A 23,143-nucleotide genomic window follows, 5' to 3' on the forward strand; every position below is an offset into this window, starting at 1 on the left:
TACCCAGTCACGCCGCCCCTACTAGATTATACCTCAGTGTAACAGGATGTCATAAAGTACACTGATGTCATAAAGTGGGCAGCTAAACTTCACCAAGTCCATCTGCACACAGTAGAGGATAAGGACGATGTCCTGCTGGAAACCTTTCCAAAACTGAAATCTCTGTTACCTTCCCATGCTTAAGGCATACTTAAACAACAGCAGACACTTTCAAGGACCCAGTCATAGCCTGGGTAGTAACCCTCGTATTGAAAAGAAATACAGTCAGCCCCACTGTATCTGGCTTACATTCGAGGGGCTATTATCTCCCACTCACTGGCAGTGCCTACTGCCTGTAAGGCCTCCGCTCAGGCTACAGGGGATGCTCCTGTCCCGGGTAAAGAGTGAAAAAAGATTGATTGACCATCATCAACACAAACTTCAGGTGTGCCCTTGAAGCGGCGAACGTGGTGGAGACAGCTACGAGGTGCATTAACACCAGCCTATTACTCCGTAGGCATACCTGACTTAGAGTGGTGGGACTTAGACCAGAGGTGCAACAGCATCTTCAAAATGTACCTTTTGATGGGGAGCATCTTTCCCAAATATTGAAGAGATATTTGAAAAAATAAAAATAAATAGAGATCACCAAGTAGTGGTTGCCCTACAATCCTTCACACCAAAACCTGCTTTTCATAAGCAGTACACCAGATAATGAGACAAGGGGAAACAGTCCCCTTCCAAAACAAATCACGCCTCGCTTTCAGGACCCTCAGCAGTATAAGCCCTTTTATATAGAGGTGCCCACAGAGGCTGCAGGAGAGACGGAGGTGGCCCTGCCAGTGGTTCCCCTGCTACTAAACAGTCACTGACTTCACCTAGATCACAATCCACCGGTTGGGGGAGTATAACCCATTTTCAGACCAGTTGGTCCTTACCATTGTGTGAGAAGGGTCCAGCCTCAAATTCCACACACACCCTGCCGCCATGTACGGAGTACAGACCACCAGCCTCTTCAGGAGGAAGAGGTACGGACGTTCATTACAAAAGGCACCATAGAACCTGTGAGGAAGTGGGCTTTATTATATGGTGTGGTTGTGTGACTTCAACCGTGTAATACACGTACCAACCCCTTTAGGACCCTTAGGCTTTTTTTTTTTTTTTTAAAAGCCCCGCAGCTCAACCCTGGGTAGCTGTGGCAGTGAGCAGCCAGGCTTACTGAGACGGACACGTTTTAAGCATTTAACAGCACCAAAACAATTGAAGAAATCTACACAGCACTCACGAAACCTTACACCAATTTAGAACTAAAAAGTTCCACCAGGGTTTTCTAGAGAAATAGCTTTCACAAGCCCTAAGAGTATTTACCAAACAGCAGTTGTGGTGCAGACATGCTATTCATGTGTTTCCGTACCCAGACAACTGGCTGTTAAGAAGCAGCAGCAAAGACGAATGTCTGGCACACAATGAAGTAGCAGTTTCTCTACTGCAGAAACTCTGATTCACCATCAATGAGCAAAATAATCACATCTCAGCCCTTCCTCGGATCGGACCTCAATGCACAGGCAGTTATGGCATGCCCAAACCAACAGAGGGTGATGGCATTCCATCAGCTGATTCCTCTGTCGGACACAATGTCCCATCACAGTTTTATCAGTAGATAAAACTGTTGGGCACAATGTCTGCCTACATAGTAATTGTCCCGCATGCCAGGCTGTCCATGTGTCCATTACAGGAGTGTGTGTCATGGCAATGGGCACAAGCGGAAGGGCAACGGGAGGATCTAGTGTAACAAAAACGGCCCAGCATTCTCTCCGCAGGTAGAACAGAAACAATTAGTTGATCTTCGGGCTGTTTCCTGGTCTCCCCTTTCCTCAGGTGACCTTCACCAAAGATGCCTCTGCTGAGATGGGGTGCTAGCATAGAAACTCACTCAACAGCAGTGGCTCCTCAGACACCCTGATCCCAAACCACTCAACCTAGCACTTTGGATTCGGACTATCAAAATTGTTAAAATGTTCCTCTGCTGTTCTCTTGGATACCTTCATTCACTCTTTTGAAGTTACCAATTGGAGTAGTACTTCTTTATGATGAATTGGAGGTGCTGAACAGGAGTTACTGGGTCCTTGAACAAGGCATCATTCTGACAAGTCAAGGGCATATAGGTATGTCGTGCTTGTGCACACACTTTTGACAAATGCTTTTTACTCTCTTGGCAGAATCTTTATTTAATAATTGTATTTTAGTTTGTAGGACGTACAGTGGCATAGACAGTCCTGGTTGTTGTCATTGCCTGCTCTTGGTAATATTTGTCGGTTTAGCTGCAGGCTTTATGGCAGTGATTATTCTGTCATTTTGTTTACTTCCATTGCTTGTATGGTGAAAAGCTACCATTTAGAATGTGCATCACATGTAGCAGAGTATTCGTTTGTGTCCAGGACCTATTATTGTGCCTCAGACCAAACCATATCACAGGGATTATTGTCCAGAAACGTATTGTCACAGAGGCACAGAAATCGAGCAGTCATGGCATTGCTGTCTGTCACCTTATACAGCTTAAACCATGGATATCTGTTAAGTGTGAAATGTTGCAGGGCTGCGGGGAGCAGGGGTGAGGGGAACGACTCCTTTTCTGCACCAATATAACTTACCTGCATGATATAGTGGTAAATGACATCCTGGAGTAGATGTTTTTGGTGGTCGGTGTTTGTGACATCAGTATCCCGACTTACTGCCAGACTCAGACTGAATCGTAGAGCAAGATGTTGAAATAATACATTTTAAGACGTTCAGTGCCATGAGTCTGGCACTTTCAGCAAGACCTGTTAATGTATGTAAGTCTGTCGGGTCAGTGGCCCAGTTGCTTTCCTTATGAGGAGCATATTCCTTCTTTCACCAGTTAACTCTTCTCATCTCAAGGAAGCTCATAGTGGCAGATTTGTAATCTGCTTAATTCAGTCAATCTGCTAATCAGCCTCCATTTTCTACATTCCAACACTGGTACTGCGTTATGCAGTCGGGCTCTGGTGTTTTTGAGTTCTCTTGGGGAGGTCCCTGTCCGACTTGTGCAGGGCTAGATCAGTTGCTTTGTCTTTTCTTAATCTCCCATTGCATTTCTGTAAAGGGTTTGGCAGCCAATGCCACTGGAATGATAGTATATACTTTTCGGCATGTTGCACCATGGCCTGCCAGCATGCTCGGGAAAGGACCTTCACTTGATTTATGTTCAGGTTTTTTTTTAAAAAGCACTTTCAGGCTATTGAGCACAGGGTCTTTATTATGGCTGACATGGGCTTCATTCTGAGACTTCACAACACTTTAGCTAAGTGGCACTGAGACTAATCGGCAGTTCATGTTTGCTTTGGTAGGCTCCTTTTCCTGCTTCTTTTCCAACTCATTTAGGCCAGCAAAAAAGAAACTAGTCACCATGTGGGTCCAGGGTTCTCCCATCAGTGGGGAATTATTTTGCAGGTTGACAGTCTTGAAAGGATAACATTTTGTCCTATCCCAACAGCCAAGAGTATTCTTGTACTGCAAACTGAACATGTCTTGAGAGGATGCGATCACTTGAATTTTTGTGTACAGGCTCCACACCGCGGCGCGCCTTGTCCACCTTGCCTCCCTCGCTGTGTATCGTCAATCGTCATAACCAACTACTCCCCCTTCATCATGTAGTCTTCACTAATACATTTTAACACAATAAAGACCTTTTCTGTTTAAAATAAAAAAAACTTACAAATAAGTGCCTCTCTGCCAGGCCAACCAGATAGTACAAGTGGGCTATGCATATTCTGCCATGGTCTTACAAAGTGTTGCTGTATCTCTTAATCTGATATAAAGCACACGCTCTCACATACCACCACCTCTCACACCGGTAGGAGGTCAGTACTAATCTGCCATGGCTGAGTCAGACTCATTCCTTCCCGAAAGAGCTTTACAGACCCTTATTTTGTGATTGATTTATGACAAGATGAAGGTTTAAACTAGATTAGACAGATTGTAAATTCATCTTTGTAACTTAATATATAATTCAGCAAACTGAATTGCCAATTACGTTTGTGAGTTACAGATTTTTTGACAATAATAATCCAGTAAAAAGTGCAACACGTCCGTATCGCTATGGCCTCCAAAAACGATGTTCAAATACTCACTGTGCATGCTTTTATCCCTTTGTCCACAAGGCCCTCCTGCCTCATGCTCAGCATTCACAAGGCATAGCTGTTCAGTGTGAGGCTTCAGTATTCAATTTGCAGCTTGTGCGTTGTGGCCAAAGCAACTTTATCTTTAGAAAAGTATATTTTAACCTCCAACCAAAAATGAATTGGATAGGTTTTATTCTCTCAAGCACTATATGCTGGGGTGGGGGAATCATATCGCCCGACGCCCGAACCATGTTGTTTTAATTCACGGGCAAGAAGATTTATTGTCTATTTATGTCCGACGGACATGTAGACATTTAGATATTTTTAATCACGTTAGAGTGGCTCCCAAACTGTGCCGCGGCGCCCTGGTGCGCCGTTATCAGTAGCCAGGGTCGCCGCGGACGATGTGGGAAAGATAGTGTCTGGCCGTGTAAAATACTATGAACCGCGTATTGCAGCTTAGCGCGGCAACTGATATGCAAAGTACGGGGGGGGGGGTTGCAAATGCCACCTGCTTAATGCGGGGACAATGGTTTCGCCCAAGAGCGTACGTACATGCGTACGTACGTGCTTTCGCAGACGTAGCCTCCGCGCCATTACTGGCAGACGCAGCTCACCCGCCCTGCCCTGCTGTGCCTCGTGGGTCCGTCTTCTTCAGAAGTTATAGGTATGTGCGGTCAAGACAGAAAAAAAAAAGTTATGTGTCAGTGTCAATTAAGAGACCACTATCTTTGCACTAACTGGAACGTGGATAGCCACCAATTACCAAAGCTCTTAAAACTCCACCACAACCGCATTGCTGTGGTATGGGTTTCATTGACCATAGAAGATGGCGGGCTAGGTCGGCAACACTGGAAATGCAGGTCGCGCCTGGGTGAGGTTATCTCTGCATCAAGTGCGCCTGGGTGAGGTTAGCCGGCCCCTGCATCAGGTGCATTGACCTAGCGAGCTTAGCTAGCATATCGGGCACTCTTTGTGTTTGGACGTGTGTTGTCGCCGTGAGCTTCGTTCCTGTGCTCTCTTTGCTTTCAAGTGTCGCCGCGGTCCCAGCAGACAGTCGCACACCTCCCGCGAGGCGTGTGTTGGCAGCTGCACTACTGAGATGTTAATCTGCCTCCAGGCTACAGGCTACTGCAGAATAATTAAATGTCACATTTTGTATCGTTGTGGTTTAGGTGGCGTTGTTTCCCGGCTATCTTATCTAGGAGGCGCACATCTCGGGATGAGCCGGCGGGTTAGAGTGAAGCTTGGGGTTCTGGTGCCTCGGTGGATGTGGACTCGAAACACCGTCCTCCTCGACCTCTGCACCAGAGTCTGAACCCGAAACTCGCCCCTCTTCCATCACAGGCCGCGCAGGCCACATGTTTCTGTGCATGGGTGTGAATCAGTTTAATGCCTCGTTCCGCCCCCCGCCCATTTTCTCCCTTTCAAGGCTAGGCGTTACCTTGCTTCGATTGATGTGTAACCACATTTACCAGTTAGATCCTTTGCATTGGGGTATAACCCCCAATTCCTCCCCTTTATATGCCTTAGGTTCGTTTGCATCCGGTGCACGTAGATCAACCCCCCCCCCCCCCAGTCTTTCTCCCTTTAAAGGCCATACGTTTCTCTGCATCGGTGGACCTGCACTCCCCTCGTTTCATCTTCCATAGACTACCTCTGATCCTAACAAATCTGGGCACAGGTTTGTTCCTTCCTGTTTGTACTTTCCCTGTGTACTTGTGCATAAAACATGCGCACGTTGGCGCCGCTCTTCTGCTCCGACTCTTCCTCAATGCCGGCTTGTGTTTTTAAGTCAGTTGTATTTCTTGGCAGGAGAGTATGGCAGGCCACCAGGTTTTAACGTCCGCCATCGTACACTGCTGCTAACATGCTGCGCGTGCGACCTCCACCCTTCACGACCTCCTACGTGTCTTTTCTCTGTCTGAGACCCCTTGCCAAGTGCTTTAGGCCCCCTGTACAGCGATGTCAATAGTGAAAAACAAACACAGATCACACGCACACTCATGCATGAATAAACACACAAACGCCAGCGGAGATCCCTGTTGTATAGTTGAGTTGTATAGTTGAGGTTGTGACCTCGGTGAAGTTAGTGAAAGTGCGTAAGGGGGTAAAGAACATGTACAAAGTCGATTACAGAGAGTGCATAGGATGGAAACAGATCTGCAGATTAATGCTTTCAGTAGAGACATCCGTTGGTGACTTGTAATTTATAACTTAAAGAGTCCTAACTGTCCTAATATAGAATAGTGAACTATTACTTTCAGCCCAGAACTGCATAAACACACCGACAAATATACATTACAAAATTGATTAAAGTTGCAAATGCAAAGAGGGTACATTTGGCGAAAAAACGATTCTTATTATTAGGAAGCTCCCAACTTTGCTGTTTCTTTTCTTTTTCGATAACTTACCGATTCGCAAGGAGTAGGGCTCACCACGTCTGGCTTTCTGCCTTTCCTGTTTATCTTCCCTTTTCCTTTCCTTTCTTTATTACCTTCCTTAATTCTTTATTTTTCTTTCCTTTCTTTTTGCCTTATTTTCTTTTACCTTTCATTATTTTCTTTGTTCATTCTTTCCTTTACTCCATCAATCATCTTTCTCAAGCAGTCAGTTCTAATGTTTTTCATTTATTCTTTATTGGTAACATGGATGGTAGTTTTGCATTAAAGTTTATGAAAGCTAGCTTGTACTTTTCCAAAGCTCAAATCCTTGTTCTTAGTGTACATTCTTTTCTTGGCTTCTAGGTCTAGAGTGCCAGCCAGTGTAGCACCAGCTGTGCGTTCACAACTTTGCATGAAACAGAATCACTACGAAGCATAGAGGCAGCATAGAGGTTCATTGCAGCAGGCAGCAGCAACCCTTGATTCTCGAAGTTTGGAAAAATGTAGGAGGAAACCTCATTCAAGATTTAGCGTAATTTCCTATCTGAGAAAAGACAAGTCTGTTGCTATAAATAACTCAACATTTGTGGACAGTGAGTTTTAAACTGAATTAAGTAGTCTCATACTTGATCACTTTTTGTCCAGTTGACAGGCAAATATGTCTCAACAAAGTCTATTTAGCTTTGGATTCAAAAAAAGTAAAGACAGTGATAAAGATAGCCCAGGAGAAGGAAACCCAAAAAAAACAACTGAGGCCGTTGGGCCGTGTAGCACTGCACAGAATCCTAACATAACTAAGAACAAAAAGTATGACGCTGAAAAAAGAAAACGAGTTTTTCAGTCACACTGGGTGGAATCCTGGCCATGGCTAGCCCTGAAGGAAAGTCCGGAGGGGGAAGGACCAAAAATGTACTGCACTATTTGCCAAAAATATCCTACTATAGCACTCAGCTATTCGGGTTCCGGTAGGAATGCATTCTTAAGTGGATGTGACCAGTTGCGCATTGAACCAATCAGAGCTCATGAAAGTAGTAAGGCACATATGACATGTGTTTCATGGCACCGCCAGGAAATGAAAGAAACCACTTTGCAATGTCAGACCCCTACAGCGAGTACCTCAAATTCCAGTGTCCCTACAGAGCAGCCCCTCATCATGCAAGCACTGCAAAAACTGAAGGAAACAGAAAGAAAGAAACTGACCATCTTGTTTAACAATGCTTACCTAATTGCAAAACAAGGTAAGCCACTCTCAGACATGGACACCCTATGTAGGGCTATGAAGAAAGCAGGTGTGGATATAGGAGAAAATTATGCAAACCGCGAAAAAGCCACAGAGTTCATAAGATGTGAGGCGGATATACTTCGACAGGACATCAAAAAAATAGTTTCAAATTCTCGCTTCATCTGCATTATTGCTGACGGAAGTACAGATAGTGCAATCACTGAACAGGAAACTGTGCTGGTCAGAGTAGTCAATGGTGGGAAACCCTACACTCTATTTGCAGATCTTGTTCCACTTGAACATGCACATGCTCAAGGAGTTCTGGACGGTATAGTTAAAGGAATTAAAATGTTATCTTTGGATTTAGTAGATATAAGGTCTGCAGAACATCCAGGTCCATCACTAATAGCTGTCAATTTCGATGGTGCTGCAGTTATGATGGGATCTAAGGGAGGGGTTGCAGCACTCCTAAAGAAAGACATTCCTTTTCTTCTTCCGTTCCATTGTGTAGCTCACAAGCTTCAGCTTGGGATTCTAGATGCTGTAAAATCCCATCCCTCTATTTGTCAGTTTGAGCAAACTTTGAAATGGATTTTCAAATTCTATTGGTATAGTCCTAAGAGGCGAAGAGATGCCAAAGAAATTTCAAGAATAATTGATGAAAACTTTGCACATTTCACTGATATTAAACAGGTTAGATGGGTTTCCAGCAAAACCAGGGCTTTGGCAGCCATGCAACAAAACCTGCAGACAGTGGTTCTACACTTGGGACAGGTCGCAGCTGGTAGTGATGATTCTGCTGCGAAGGCAAAAAAGTACCTCTCAGTTGTTACTAGTTTTACATTTATAAAAAACCTTTACAGTCTGAGAGATGTTCTGAAGCCAGTGTCTCAGCTTTCAGAATTCTTTCAGTCTAATGAACTGCTTTTATTGCATGTTCCACCTGCTGTAGAGAGGTGTGCGTTGACCCTAGTAGGCCTAAAGAGTGAGCTGGGTGAATATATGCAGCAGTTTAAAAAACTGTACCACCCTGAAGAAAAGAAGTTTGGACACATTTCTACTGATGGCTGGGAAATAAATTTATCAGGACACTGCCCACCAGCAGCAACAGTCCAAAGTGACAGTGAACTCATTGACAGTATGATTAAGTACATTGATAAGAGGTTTGAAAATTTTAATAGCATGCCAGTTCAAGGTTTTCAGGCATTTGATTATACACTGTGGCCAGAAAGTAGAGAGGAGCTCTATACATATGGGCTCTCTGATATTGAGGCAATTGTACAACATTTTGAGGTACTTTTCACCACAGACGAGAGGTTAGCAATTGTAGAGGAGTTTTGTGGACTTAAAACCCATATGAAAAGCTTTCAGACCAAAGGTATTCCTGTATTGCCTGCATATTCCACCCTGCTAGCAACAAAACCTTACTCGTTGACTAATATATTAAAGCTTGTGGAGATGATGTTCACATTCAGTGTATCTACAGCAGAAGCTGAACGTGTGTTTTCTGCCATGAATATCATTAAGAATCCACTAAGAACACGGTTAAATCAAGATGTTCTCCAAGACCTAATGCTTCTTAAGGTAGAAGGACCCAACTTTGAGGATTATGACCCCAGCAGAGCTATTGATCTCTGGCTTACAACAGGAGGCACAAAGCATGTGTGCGGACATAAAAGGCCACATCTATCATAACTGTTGAAGTACTAGTTTTAGAGCAGATTCCTGTGCCATGCAAGATCGTTTATTGTTGTATTTCTATATGTTTGGATGAAAAGGGATTTATAATATCGCTTGACAAGTTTTCCTTTAGCATTATTATTGCACAGCATTCAATGGTTTACTGATTTTAATAAAGCAAACATATATTAATGTTTCTCTGTCAGCCGGAGCCCTTTGGTTTGTTGTGGAACGGGGGTAGGTGGGACAAGTGGATTTTACAGGACATGTAGATCTCAGTGGCATTTTGTCCCTTGGACAACTAGATTATTTGGAAAATTCCACACCCCTGATATGTGTGGGAGTAAACATGTTGTCTGAGAGCAAACTTGAAACCCTACCTTGCCGGGAGGAATGCAAGTCAGTTGTGGTGTGCACACTTCCTGCAGTGCATTAGACTAGATGCAATTTAGTATACTCACATTCTGGTAAATTTTCCTTCCCTTTGGGGGGGGGGGGGTGGATTACTTGTATTTAAACATTAATGAGTTGAGGTACCAAATGAAATGTTGTGCTTGACAGTAGCTCAGAAAACTGCTAGGTCATCCGTGCGGCTGAGAATGAGCCCTGAAAAAAGCATGTTGCAATGTGCGGTACATTTGTCACATCATGTGGCATCAGTCCTCCTGTAATGCGTTCTGGTAAATGCTATTCATTTTTCGAGTACAGTTATGCACCAACGTAGTTTTAAATGGGAGTTGAACTCATTGCATAATACCAAGAATACCAGAAGAAGGTTCCCCGATCTCATCACCTTCCTGGTCCCAAGAGATTGACCATCATCTGGATTTTTCTCTCTCACAGGATAACTTAATAATAGCCGTTCCCTCACCACACCCACATTGTGTTTGCATCATATTCTACTGAACATAGATGACTGCTTTCCTTTGAAGGAGCTGCTGTTAGTCCCTCAAGGAGGATATAACTTTTCAAACAGTTGAGATTGTAAGGTTATGTTTCTCTGCTTGAAGCTGGCAACGCTAGCCTGAGTATTAGAAAAGAGAAAGTTAGTTCTCACTAAAAAACTAGTCATGTTCTATGTGAACAGTTATTGTGGATGAGGAGTTTGAAGATAACTTGTTCCCCTCTGCAAAGTATAAGAAGATTTGTACATTGTTGGTTGGAGGCCTAAGCAAGGCATCTTAATCTGCGGTAGCATAGAGACTGTAGATGCTTCCGAACAAAAAATTCTTAGAAGTTGATCTTGCATGTAGAAGTGATAGTCTCTCCTGTTAATATGTAGTTAAGGCTCAACAGAGAGGGAGAGAGGGAGGGAGGGAGAGGGAGAGGGAGAGAAAAAACTTCTGCTCGACTCTCCTATTATACTTTCTTCCTAAGACCAGTTACTATCATACAGCATTTCCTGCCTTAAGGATTTTTTTTTAACGTTTGATTACTAGCATATCTTTTGCGTTGCTAACATCTGTGGCTGTAATCACACATGCTCTGCATACTTCTCCCGTCTTACTGTTGGACTTGCACATTGCAACTTGTTTATTTTCTTCAGGACTATTTTACTCCACAATGCTCAATGAGACAAACTCCTCCCTAGAACGTTTTTATCTGCTATCGGGTTTAGACTTGGAATGGCTCTGAGAGCTGTGCAATCCTTGCGGCTTTTTCGGGTCACCTTACTCCACTGTTTAAGACTGAAGACTTGGTTATCAAGTACTGAGCAGTTGGAACCTACCCAGCGGCTTTTCCAGCCAGCAAACCACTCGACCTTCTCCACTGACCTCAACTGTCCTGCTTCAAGGTCCCACTGTCTCCATTGACTTGATCAGGTCCCCTTTGGTTCCTGCTAGCTTGCCTCAGATAATAAATACAGGAAGGGGTTGATAAAATGCACACCCCTCCAGTTCTGCCCAAAGTGCCATGCAAAATATCCTTAGTTAGACAATCGCAGCATACAGTATTACCTATATGCTGTGATTGTCCAGCTAAGGATATTAAAATTGTGAATTCTTATTTAAAACTCAAAATTGTACAAGAACGAAGAATCATTTACAACTCTCCCAGCTTTAGGTATGTGTGTACAGAAGCTCAATTTAAAATGGAAATCAAAATCGTCTATCTGAATGTTTTTTCATTTTGTTAGTGGTATAGAGAGCTGGCTTTTTGCTTTGTATCGCATCATTATTCAGGGTAACAGAATCATCCAAAGGGACAAAGGGATTCATTTGAAAAATAGCAATATTATAAATGCTGTAAACTAGTTTCACACTGATCCATGATCGCATGTACACACGCTAGCTCCGTGTTCAGTGTAGGTCAGGTAGTCCTTGCTCACAAGACTCCGCCAAAAATACACAGGCGAGATGCTTTTAGCTCCTTACCACCCCATATTTATTTAGTTCTCTGTTTTTGCATCCATTATTGTGAAACTGCTCATTTTATTGCTTTCCCATTAATTAGCAGTGTATTTGAACTTTTATTTTTTTAGTCTGGGGATCCCTACATAGTATTTTGCAGAGACCAGATCGTTTGTAAATCCCATCTATTTCTTCTATTTGTTTTCTCAAATTTTCTTACAAACAAGAACGTTTCTCCTGGCCTTTTTTCCAATCTTACCTCATGCCTTAGTAGTACTTAGGGTACTTTTGGCATCAATAATTTATGAAGGAGTACATTGAAGTCCTTTTAAATAAGTTGTCTGTATGCTGAATGCAACTGTACTGGCGTTCCCATTGATGACGTCAGGCTAAGATGGTATTGGTCGATTCTACTGGCCTCATTTTCTGCACAAAGATAGTGAGCAGCCTCTGGGGCCAAACTGCATGTCTTCTGTGAACTTTATGCATTGGACTCAGGCTTAGCCTCAGTACCGTGCAGCCATGCTGAGCAACATATTAGTCTTAATTTGATTTTTATAAAGCGTGGCAATTACCCACGGGCATCAAGGTGCTATAATTACAGAAGTTTCCGCCACAAGCCAGCGGCCATTCAGCCTGTATGTGTTAGTAGGGCCTTCCTAAATAGTGCGCAGCAAGGCCTTAATTGCCTTTCTAAAAGGTGGTGTCCATTAATCGCAAAGTCTTCTGGTAGTGTCTGTGCCTGTAGGTATGTGCTTGACGTGGTAGAACCGGTTTTGGAGCGTGAATCTCCTCTAGCTCACATGCTGTGCATTATTTCTCCATTGAGTGGTTGGGTGCGGAAACTGTCCCAGACTCTACATTTTCACACCACAAATAGGGATTGACTGGAGAAAAAAATAAGGAAATAGGGAGAAAAACTGCATGAGTGTGGTAAGGGATGTTGAGGAGGCCAGACACATTGTATGTACTGTGTTATGCTTTTTATTCTGTTAAGTTGTGTAGTTTTCCGGTTCCGTCTCCTGCGTAGCGTAGAAGTCTCAGTAGTAGCGGAAGGGTGCCTTTTGTGTGAGTGGTTAATACATTGGGCTAGTTGCACAGATTGTTACATGGATGCGAGAGAATAATCTGTTGAAAGGCGATGGAGAAGGAAGACGTCAGCCGCTGTGGGTTACTGAGATCTTTATTAAAGTATGACCCTTTAGACCCAAGATTGCTGTCATGGTGTGCAGTTTGTTGTCCAACTAAATAAAAGGCTGTAATGGTCACCGGCCTGTATGGTAATAGTGCAAGTATGTGGAATAAGCAGGTAATCGCAGGTTCAATGCTAGATCAGCTCAACTGACGGTTTCATACTCTTCTTAAAATAAGTACCATAGACTGGCTGGGCTAAAACACTAAAGTGTTACCAGATATTTTACTTTAGAAGTGATTCATTTTTATGAAGCATTTTCATGCCAAATAATAATCTGCGTTTCTGACTTAACAGGGCAACCACTGAAATTCAAGCAAGTTGGTTATGTTCAATTTGCATTGTGTAAACTATAACAGGTGACATTTGCATTGTGTTACTGGGTTGTTTTCAGCAACCTGTACATTAGAAGCATAATTGCAAGAAGGTAACAAACTGTTTTAACATTTTCTTTGTGTGTTCTATTTAGTCAGGCTTTCCTGCTCTTAACGTCACACAGTTTACATGGCTGTTTAAAACAAAAACAAAAAACGTTTAATCTCAGATTTGTCTGTTAATTTTTTTTATATGTTTACTTTGTGGATGGACGGGTGGGAGTGGTAGAGCAACATTATCCAACACAGCGATCACTGTAGAAGGAATAACAGGAGTTTTGTCACATTTCTCTCTCCTTTTCTGTTGTCCTGTCCTCACAGGTACTGCCTGATGAGTGTGCGTGGATGTTACACTGATTTCCACGTAGACTTTGGTGGTACATCAGTCTGGTACCACATTCTTCGTGGCGGAAAGGTGAGTTTTGTCATGTTTTTATTTCCTTGTTTTCAAAGTCTTGGACCACTCACCTACATAACTTTCATTTTAAGGGTGTTGTTCTACCATGAAATGTCACTTCCAAGGCAATGAATGTCCTCTCATTCAGAAAGGTATGTCACTGTAAAATTGTTTACAGTGTTGTGAAAATAACGCAGAAATTTGCACTTTTACATTTCTGAGTCCATACGTGGCAAACTCAGCCTCTCATCCTTCTGAAGTCTGTTTTGCATAGGGTAATAGTACCATTTATTGCTAACTGTGATATAAAAGGCACAATTCTTGGGCATTAGTTGCTATGTGTCTGTTTGTTACATTCTTAAATTATATTTATGGTCTCTGTTACGATTTGTCCCTTCATTAGCTTGTGGTTGTACTTGTCACCTCGTGATGGAACCTGGAAACTCATCTCTAATCGTTTAATCTGACACCATATCCCCATTCCTGCGTATATGCTAGACTCGCCATTCCCCTGTGATTAAAAAAAAAAAGAAAAATGTAGTATGTGTTTTCCGATTGATGGCGATAGGGTCAGTGGGAGGACATTGATGATAAGAAAGAACCTATGGAGTTAGATTAACAAAGTCACCATTAGGGTAACTTTATTCTACATTTATGTTCTAACTCTTTCCTGTTCTCAGTTTGAGCTGATGCTTCGCAGTTGAGACAGGATTAGGATTAGGCAGACATTTTGTTGAGTAGTTCCTGCCCAAACAGTGACGATCCAGGACAATTAAGGAGCCCTGTGACAACTGTTTTTGTGTATGTTAGTCCATAGTCTCCTGGTATATGTGTTAACCGTTGCCATACTGTTCGTATATGTCCGTACCTCAGATAGAGGTTGGACTATGTGCAGAGGGTACTTCCTGTAGTGTGGCTTTAGGAACTGCTCAGTTACTCAATACCCCCAAAGGACACAAAATACTTCTTGAGGCAGCAACGGTCTTCATTCAATCAAAGAGAAAACCTAGTTGAACAACTTACTCCCAAATTATAGAGAGAATCTGAAGCCGAAAAAGTATGAGGAATGAGAAAGAAAGTTGGTTAATAACACAATTATCTAATTCAGGTGGAACTTGTAACAGTACTTTCTGAATAAAGTAAGTTGTTTTGATAAGCAAATTTTTATTTTTGCAAAAAAACACACATAAATGCACATACAACCGTCCAAATGAACTGGCATCAAAATGACATTTCCTGGGTTCATAGACACTCAATCGCAAGACCTCCCACCCCGACCCCCTCACTCCCTCCACCCGCCTCGACACCCCTAGATTATACCCCCTAGCCACTTCCCCCATATTCTGCTAAACCTTTTGGGACAACCCTGCGCCTGAATACATCATGCGCTCCTGCGTCGCACACCAGTCCACCCCCTTCTCCATGTAGCGCATTTGGGTGGATCAGTCCGCTTCCAGGCGGCCACGATGACCCTTTTAGCCACCACCAGAGCAGTAGTTAGGAAGAATTTCTCATTACGGGTACCGTCCACACCGTCCGTTATCCCCAGCTGGGCCAATTTGGGATCATGGGGAACCTCCCAAACCAGTGTCTCAGTTAGTTCAGTTTCAGTCTCGCCCCAGTAGGCTCCCAGACGCGGGCAGGTCCACACCATGTGGAAGAAGTCCGCCGGGTCTGCCCTACAGCGTGCACATGAGGCATCCAGGGTCAGATAGGCGGTATGCAGGTAATAAAGCTGGATGAGCCACAACCTGGCTGATGAGGTAATCGTCCTGGGTGCCATAAGGGCGCCCCTCCAATCAGCTTCGTCCAATGGTCCCACCCAGGCCTCCCAGCGCAGCTTCATGTCGTCCCAGTCCGTCGGGGTGTTATTGACCAGGGTCCGGTAAATACGGGAGATTCCCCCCTTCCCCAGAAACCCCAACATCACCTGAGCTTCGGGTGGGCTATGATCAGGGATCCTTGAATCCAGAGGTACATGAGACTGAATCGCGTGACACAGCTGGAGATATTTATAAAACTGCGAGGGGCACAACGAGAACCGATCCCGGAGCTCCTCAAAGGAGCACATGTGACTCCCCCGCCACACATCGCCTAAACAAGAAATCCCAAGGAGATCCCACGCTCGAAACCCTCCCAAGCACGCGACCTCCCGCAGCCAAGTGCCATGCCAGAGCGGTGTAACACGAGTCAGTTTCCCCGACCACCGGGTATGTCGTAGAGCGGCACGCCATGCCAAGAAAGGGGCCCGTACAACGTCCGGGAGCGACCGAGGAACCGTCGCCCCGTAGAGCATATTTTGAATGGAGGGGAACCCCATCAGCTGTACCTCCAGCCTGTAGGCCGGGTCGTCCCACCCGCCCGAAAACCAATCATGGACCACCAGGAGCCGAGTTGCAAGATAATACAGATAAAGTTTGGTCATGCTCAGACCTCCGTCATATGACGGAATCCGGCACCGGCTCAGGGCCAGACGGGCTCTACCGCCTCCCCAGAGAAACTTGGTCGCCATCCTATCCAAGTCCCAGAACCAAGGACGAGAAAAAAGAGCAGGGCGTGTTCTGCAGCATGTACATGAACTTGAGTGCAATCCTCCCCAGTGGGTTCAGTGGGAGGGATTGCCACCTCGCCAGGTCTGATCTGGCTTTATTGACCACGGGGGCCACATTGAGGGCCCAACAGAGCTCCGGTAGAAGGGTGATCCAGATCCCCAGATACTTAAAAGAAAGTCTCCAGAGGGGAATATCGGACCGCCAGTCGAAGCAATCTCTAGACGGATGCAGCGGAACCAAGACCGATTTCCTGGGGTTGAGAAGGAGACCCGACGCCTGACCGAACCAGCGAGGAATCTGAGTCTGAGAGGTAAAGTAGGATATCGTCCGCGTACAGAGCTATTTTATCAGGAGCCATGCCCGGCCAGTCCCACCCACGAAGAGCAGGATCCGACCAGACCAGAACGGCCAGGGGTTCCATTGCCAAGGCGAAGAGGAGAGGCGAGAGCGGGCAACCCTGACGCGTCCCCCGCCCGATGGGAAACGGGCGGGATAGAGCCCCATTCACCAACACTCTGGCCCGTGGAGCCGCGTACAAGACCCGGACCATGGCGCGAAATTGAGGACCGAATCCCATCCTCTTCAATACCTCTCCAAGGTAGACCCACCCCACCGAGTCAAAGGCCTTCTCAAAGTCGACTAGCAACAGGGCCAGGTAAGGAGAGAGGCGCCCCCGGTGAGCCATGGCGAGATGCAGGCGCCGCAGGCAGTGCCGAGTCCCTCGGTTCGGCATGAATCCACATTAATCCGGATGGACCAGCGAAGTAAGGTGCGCACGCAACCGTTGCGCCAGGATGGTAGCGTATATTTTAATTTTAGTATTAATAAGAGATATCGGCCGATAGTCCGAGCAGGACTGTGATGGGGGCTGCGTCTTAGGCAGAACGACTATCGTAGTCGTGTCCGTCTCTGATGGGAACAAACCCTTCTCTATCACCTCTGCATAGAGGCCCAAAAGCTGCGGATCGAGGGCTTCACGGTAGTGGGCATAATATTCCTGTGAGAAGCCGTCCGGACCCGGAGTTTTCCCAGGAGCCAGATGGCTGATGGCTTCGTCAATTTCTTGCAACGTAACGGGCGAGTCCAGGGTCTCACCGGCCTCCCGCCCCAAGCACTTCAGGCCCGCTCCACTCGTTCCCATCAGCTCCGTAAGGGGGATCCCCGGTGCCCGAGCCCGGTACAGCGTGGAATAATAATCGGCAAAGGACTGAGCCACCGCCACGGAGACTGTATGAGTTTCGCCGGTAGGGCCCACAATGGCAGGGATAATCCTGTTTGCCCGGGGGTACGTGGCCAGCCGGTGGAGAAGTGCACCGTTCTTATCCCCCCAGCCGTATACCCGAGCCACTGAGGAGCGCCATAGAGTTTTCGCTGCCTCCATGGAGTGCATACGAATCTCATCCCGCAGAAAGGCCAGCCGCCGCTTCCGCCCGGCATCACTCAATGCCTCCTGGTCACGCTGAAGCTCCAAGGCCTGTGCTTCATACTCCGTAAGCTGCTGGAGGTGTCTCCGGCGCTGTTGCTGTAAAAGTCCCTTGGCCGTTCCCCTAATAGTCGCCTTACCAGCCTCCTACAGGACGGCCGCGGAAGAAACAGAGCCCACATAGTGGTGATAGTAGCTAGAGATCTCATCTCCTACCGACTTCCGAAAGTCCTTATTCTGAAGGAACCAAGCGTTCAGGCGCCACACCGGGCGGGCGGAAAAGGGAGGCGGGCCGAGGGCCAGAAGCAGCGGAGAGTGGTCCGGAGGCCCCTAGGAAGAATGCGGGCATCCTGAACCCCCGCGCATTCGGTAGACGGGACAAAGATTAAATCAATCCGAGCATGCGAGTGGTGCGCCGCCGAGGTGTGGGTGTATTGGCGGGCCTGCGGGTGCCAGACCCTCCACACATCACATAGGCCCTGGGCCTCGGCCCAGCCCGACAGCTGCTTTGCGCGGGCGGCTCTGGCAAGGGAGATCGGGCCCGTCGCATCCATGCTAGGCGTGTAGACAGCGTTAAAATCCCCCCCCCCAAACGAGCGCGCCCGCCGGGAGTGTTGGAAGTAAGGCTGCAGTGTATGAGAGGACGGCTTGCAAAAGGGACGGCGCCGCATACAAGGATAGAAGGGTGAGTGGCTGCCACCTGGGCTAGAACAAAGGGAAAAGTCCGCCTGAATAGGATAGCCACTCCCCGGGAACCCCTAGCAAAGCCTGAGTGCCACACCCTATCGTACCCGTAACGGGCAAGAAAGGGACAGTTATTGCCAAGAAGATGGGTCTCCTGCAGGAGAAGGACGTCAATCCCCATACGCTGCGCGTACTTAAGGACCGCCATGCGTTTGAAACAGTCCAAAAGGCCGTTGACATTCCACGACAAAATACGCATGGCGGCCTTAGGAATTGTAGTGCCAGCCATAGCCCCAAGCAGGGGCACCCAGTGCACGCGGAAGGGGGGCGTCCTTAGAGCACGCACCTAGTAGCGAAACCAGGGGGGACGCAGGCGCAGGGCCTCCCCAAGGGGAGAGACACACCGGGAAAGCAGGTCAGCGGGCAGGTCAGGAACGCAATGGTGCCGTTGGACAACAACCATGAGGAGGATATCTCCAGCCAACATAATCCTCCCTAGAAAAAGGAAACCACCCCAAAACAACCCCCACCTCCCTCCCTATACTTCGAAAACGGAAGCATCTGTGGCCCTAACTCTAAAGAACAACTACCAAGCTAGAACGCTCGGGCTTGAGCGCATAGTGGACCCTTCAAGAGACCGGATCATGACTAAATCCCCTGCCCTGGCCGAGAGCTATCTCTAAAGCGGGGCACGGAAATCCAAACGCTGGCACTGGCGGCCTGGTAGATCACTCCCAAGCCCCCCAACAAACCACCCCCAGCAAGAGAGAGTCAGATAACTGGACTGCAGGAGGACCAACCTGGGGAGAGCTTACCAAAAATCATCACCTCCGTTTTATCCGAGTTTAATTTTAGGCAGTTATTAGCCATCCACGTGCTGATGGCCACCATTCCATCCTGAAAATTAGCCGCAACTGCTCCTCTATCATTATGTACTGCAAGCACCAATTGTGTGTCATCGGCGTAAGATGTAAGACCCATCCCGTGTGCTTTGATGACTCTGGCCAAGTCAGACACATAGATGTTAAATAATGTTCGACTCAGAGATGATCCTTGTGGCACACCACACGGGAGGGCAAATGATGGAGCGTTGAAAGCGCCTAAACTCACTAGTTGGGTGCGGTTGGAAAGGAAGGAATCTAATAGGGCTTTAGCCCTGTGTCCGATACAGATGGTTGAGACACGGTCGATCAAAGTAGCGTGATCGAACGTGTCAAATGCTGCTGATAAATCCAGCAGCACCAGGACAGCAGCACCACCTTGATCTAGTTTCGTCCTGATTTCATCGGATGCTTTAATGAGGGCTGGCTCGGTACTGTGGCCTTTCCCAAAGCCAAATTGTGTGTCATCCAGTAAGTTATTGTCTTCGATATATTGAGCCAACTGTGAGTTGATGATTTTTTTGAAAATGTTTGCTGGGAATGGAAGGCTTGTGATAGGTCTATAGTTCTTTGTGTCCGCAGGGTCAAGATTGTGCTTCTTCAGCAGCGGCTTGATAATGGCCTTTTTCCATATGGACGGATAGTTGCCTGTACTAAACATTGCAGATATTTGATAGGTTGGAGGCTATTCGATCAGGGATCAGTTTCAAAACTGAAGGTGGACAAGGGTCATTGGAGGATCCCGATTGGATGATGGAAATTAGACCCTTGATCTGTTGTGGTGAGACTTGACTAAATTCTGAGAAAAAGGGGGAGCTTTCTTCCTTGTCATGAGCCACGATCTGGTGGTCTGCCTTAGGTTAGGCTGCGAAGTTGACATAAATTTGGCTGACCTTTTCCAGAAAGAAACTGGCTAGTGAGTTACAGAGGGTTTGCGAGGGGGCTATAGGGAGATGCGTCGCCAGTCCTGATAGCTTGGCCACTACCTGATACATCTTGAGCGGATTCTATCTGTCTAAGGTAGTACTTACTTTTCTCCCAGATAATGAGGTGTTTATACTTAGTTATCGCTTCCTTTTAACAAGGCTTTTCATTGTTGTTATAGTCTCTATGCCAGTGCTTCTCCAGGTTTCTACATCATAGTTCGGAGCCACTTTTCCATGGATGGATCTTTCATTTGCAGAATGTCATTAAATGAATGTATCTGATGTCTTTTGACAGTCCTGTTGGCTGCAGAAAAAGTACACAAAGGCCTGTGCCTAAGGGCGTCAGTGGCTGCAAGGTAGGTCTTGCATGTGCCCACTTTCACTTCAGTTTCAGGCAGGTGACAAAAAAAGGACATCACAGACAGTGACTAGTTAGAGGCTTGTTGTTCGTCGCCATGCTCTGTGGTATAATCTGAACTATTTCCATGTTTGCTGGCCTCTAAAGCGAGACCTAGGTGAAGAAAGGTCAGCTGAGCAATGAAAGGTAGCAGTGGAACACTGTCTCTTTCTCTGCTGGAGGTTGCAAAAATTCAAATACCAGACCTGCAAGGCCAGGAGGATAACTGCATCATGTATCTCCTTCTGTTCTCGTAATCACAGTAGTCGGAGTAAGCTATATAAAAATGCCTCTGTCCCGCCCATCATCAGGCCATCCCCGGACAACTGGCTCCCTTGCCTTTCTGGGAAGAGAACTTCTCACATTAGGTGTTTTAGTGATTCATGAAGGCATCTTAAAGAGGGCAACCCCAGTGTTCGAAGATGGCACTGGTAACTTCTTCAATGATATCATACTCATGTGTTGATTACATTTTTTCTCTGGCTATCTGCTCTGCTGTTCTTGTTCTCTTGCAAAGTAATTACAACAAAAGAATGAGGCAATTATCAAAAAATTAAACTGTTTGCATTCCAACAATTTCAATTCACAGTTTCCAGTGTAAGCAGGAAAATTCTTCATTCAAATTGTTCTTAATTGGGCATATAGTTGCAGCCAACTCGTTTCGCCCAACAAGGGCTTCTTCAGGGCACTCGAAGTAGTATTCAAGAAGAGTTGTTCATAATAGAACACGATATACTCCTGGCACAGATCCAATGGTCCTCTTATGCTTTCAGTTCAGTCATACTTCAAATACTGTACATGCGTTCACGAAGTAATCAAGTCCTGTTTCAGTTTGGTATTATCAAGTGTTCAGAAGTCGCCAAACGACGTAGGTAAGGGAGCAGACCTAATTCAGGTGTTCATTAATAAGCTTCTTTAGACAAATTCACAAATTCTTCAAACCGTCGAAGACATCTTGCACTAGGGAAGTGCATTCTATTGTTGTAATTGTATTTGATTTATGGCCAGGTAGCAGCTGGTCATTTGAGGTGGGTAATACAAATTCTTGTGACTTGTATGTGACTACACTGGGTGGTGCAGTAATGTGTGCCTAGCTGCCATTCTTTGTTCCCTCTTGCAAAGTGCACTGCCACAGAGCTAAAGCCGTTGGCCGAGCTGTGGATAATAGGATACAGGTGTCATTGTGGAGGTCTGGAGCAGTACGCCAATGCTGGACTTAAGGTCTGGATCGCTGGGGAGACTTTACTGGGCAGGTGGGTGTGAGAAAGTGGCTCTGTATATACTGTTCCCTAATAGGTACAGGGTGTACAGAGTCCACAGTCCTCAAGGGTTTGGCAGAGGCTAAAGTTAGATATAACCTTACTCTCTAATGTGGTAGCTTGGTCAAGCAGTAAGGCAGTATCGGAGGACAGTGTAAAGCATTTGTTGTACACACTCAGTCAGCAAATGGTCTCACACACTCAATAACTGAACTCTAGGCCAATGGTTTATATATAAAAAATATATGCTTGTTTAATTTTAGAACCAACAATTGGCATTAAAATATACTCTCTCAGAATGAGATGCTTTATATAAATACTTTTGCAATATGCAGTTGACTTTTGTAACCAGTTACAAGTGGTTGCAATAGGCAACACTGTTTTAAACACAATAATGCATTGAGCTCAATGGAAGTTTCAAGTTATTTGCAACAGATTACTTTTAGGATTACTTTTGGAATTCCAGGACTGGATTCTAGATTCAATCCTGGGTCAGTACTTAGAATCAAGTGATGAAAGTCGACTTAATTACTGTGATGATTTTTAAACAATATTTAGCTATTTTAAAAGTTGACACTTGGAAAATATTTCATAGAAAATAGTCAATGATTCCCTATGGAAGAAAATTCAAGTTGCAGGTATAGTACGTTCTCATTACTTTTGTAATCCCATACTGGGTACCTAGACTCAGTACTGAGACCTTTATCCAAAACAGGTAAGCAATTGCGTTTTCAGAAGTTATACAATTTTTAAAGAATATTTAAAGTTTGCAGAAATTGACACTTAGAAGAAATTTCACAGAAAAACAGTCAATGATTTCCTATGGGAGAAAATTGGGTTACTGGTAAGTACAGTTGTAAGTATTTTTTGTGCTGGGCACCAAGATCCAGCACTGGGAACTCACCTAAGAGCAGGTGAGTATTTTCGTTTTCGTTACTCGGTTGATTTTTGGTGAATATTTTAAGATTTGCAAAGTCCACACTGAGAAGAAATTTCAGGAAAAAGCCAGTCAATGTTACCCTATGAAGAAAATAGAGTTATCGGTTTAAAGGTAAGTACTCGACTGGCAGAGTTGAGGTTCTAGGCATAGACTCAGGGGTCACCCAGGGTCAGGTAGATACAGTTGGTTCACCCTCAGCGACACAAAGGCGGCCGGGTGCAGAGAGAGTTAGGCCCATTGTTATCCTATGAGGGATAGGGGGGCCTTGGTTGGTAGTTGCTGACTAGCAAGCCACGCGGCTGTGGGAGCTGGGCTCCTGGTCACTTACTCAGGGCAAGTGGGGAAGTAGGTAGGTGTAGA

General features: G+C 45.6%; 1 protein-coding gene across 3 annotated transcripts in view; it reads left to right on the forward strand.

The window, feature by feature from the left end:
* The window catches only part of KDM2A (lysine demethylase 2A), a 770,935-nt gene that overhangs the window by 269,158 nt on the left and 478,634 nt on the right, over positions 1-23,143 (forward strand). For all 3 annotated transcript variants that reach the window (XM_085651618.1, XM_085651619.1, XM_085651620.1), the window contains one exon: positions 13,646-13,739. In XM_085651618.1, coding sequence (XP_085507744.1) covers positions 13,646-13,739 — 94 coding nt within the window. The remainder of the gene's footprint in view (positions 1-13,645; positions 13,740-23,143) is intronic.

This window comes from Triturus cristatus, chromosome 4_1 (genome assembly GCF_964204655.1).
Source record: "Triturus cristatus chromosome 4_1, aTriCri1.1, whole genome shotgun sequence".
Taxonomy (NCBI): domain Eukaryota; kingdom Metazoa; phylum Chordata; class Amphibia; order Caudata; family Salamandridae; genus Triturus; species Triturus cristatus.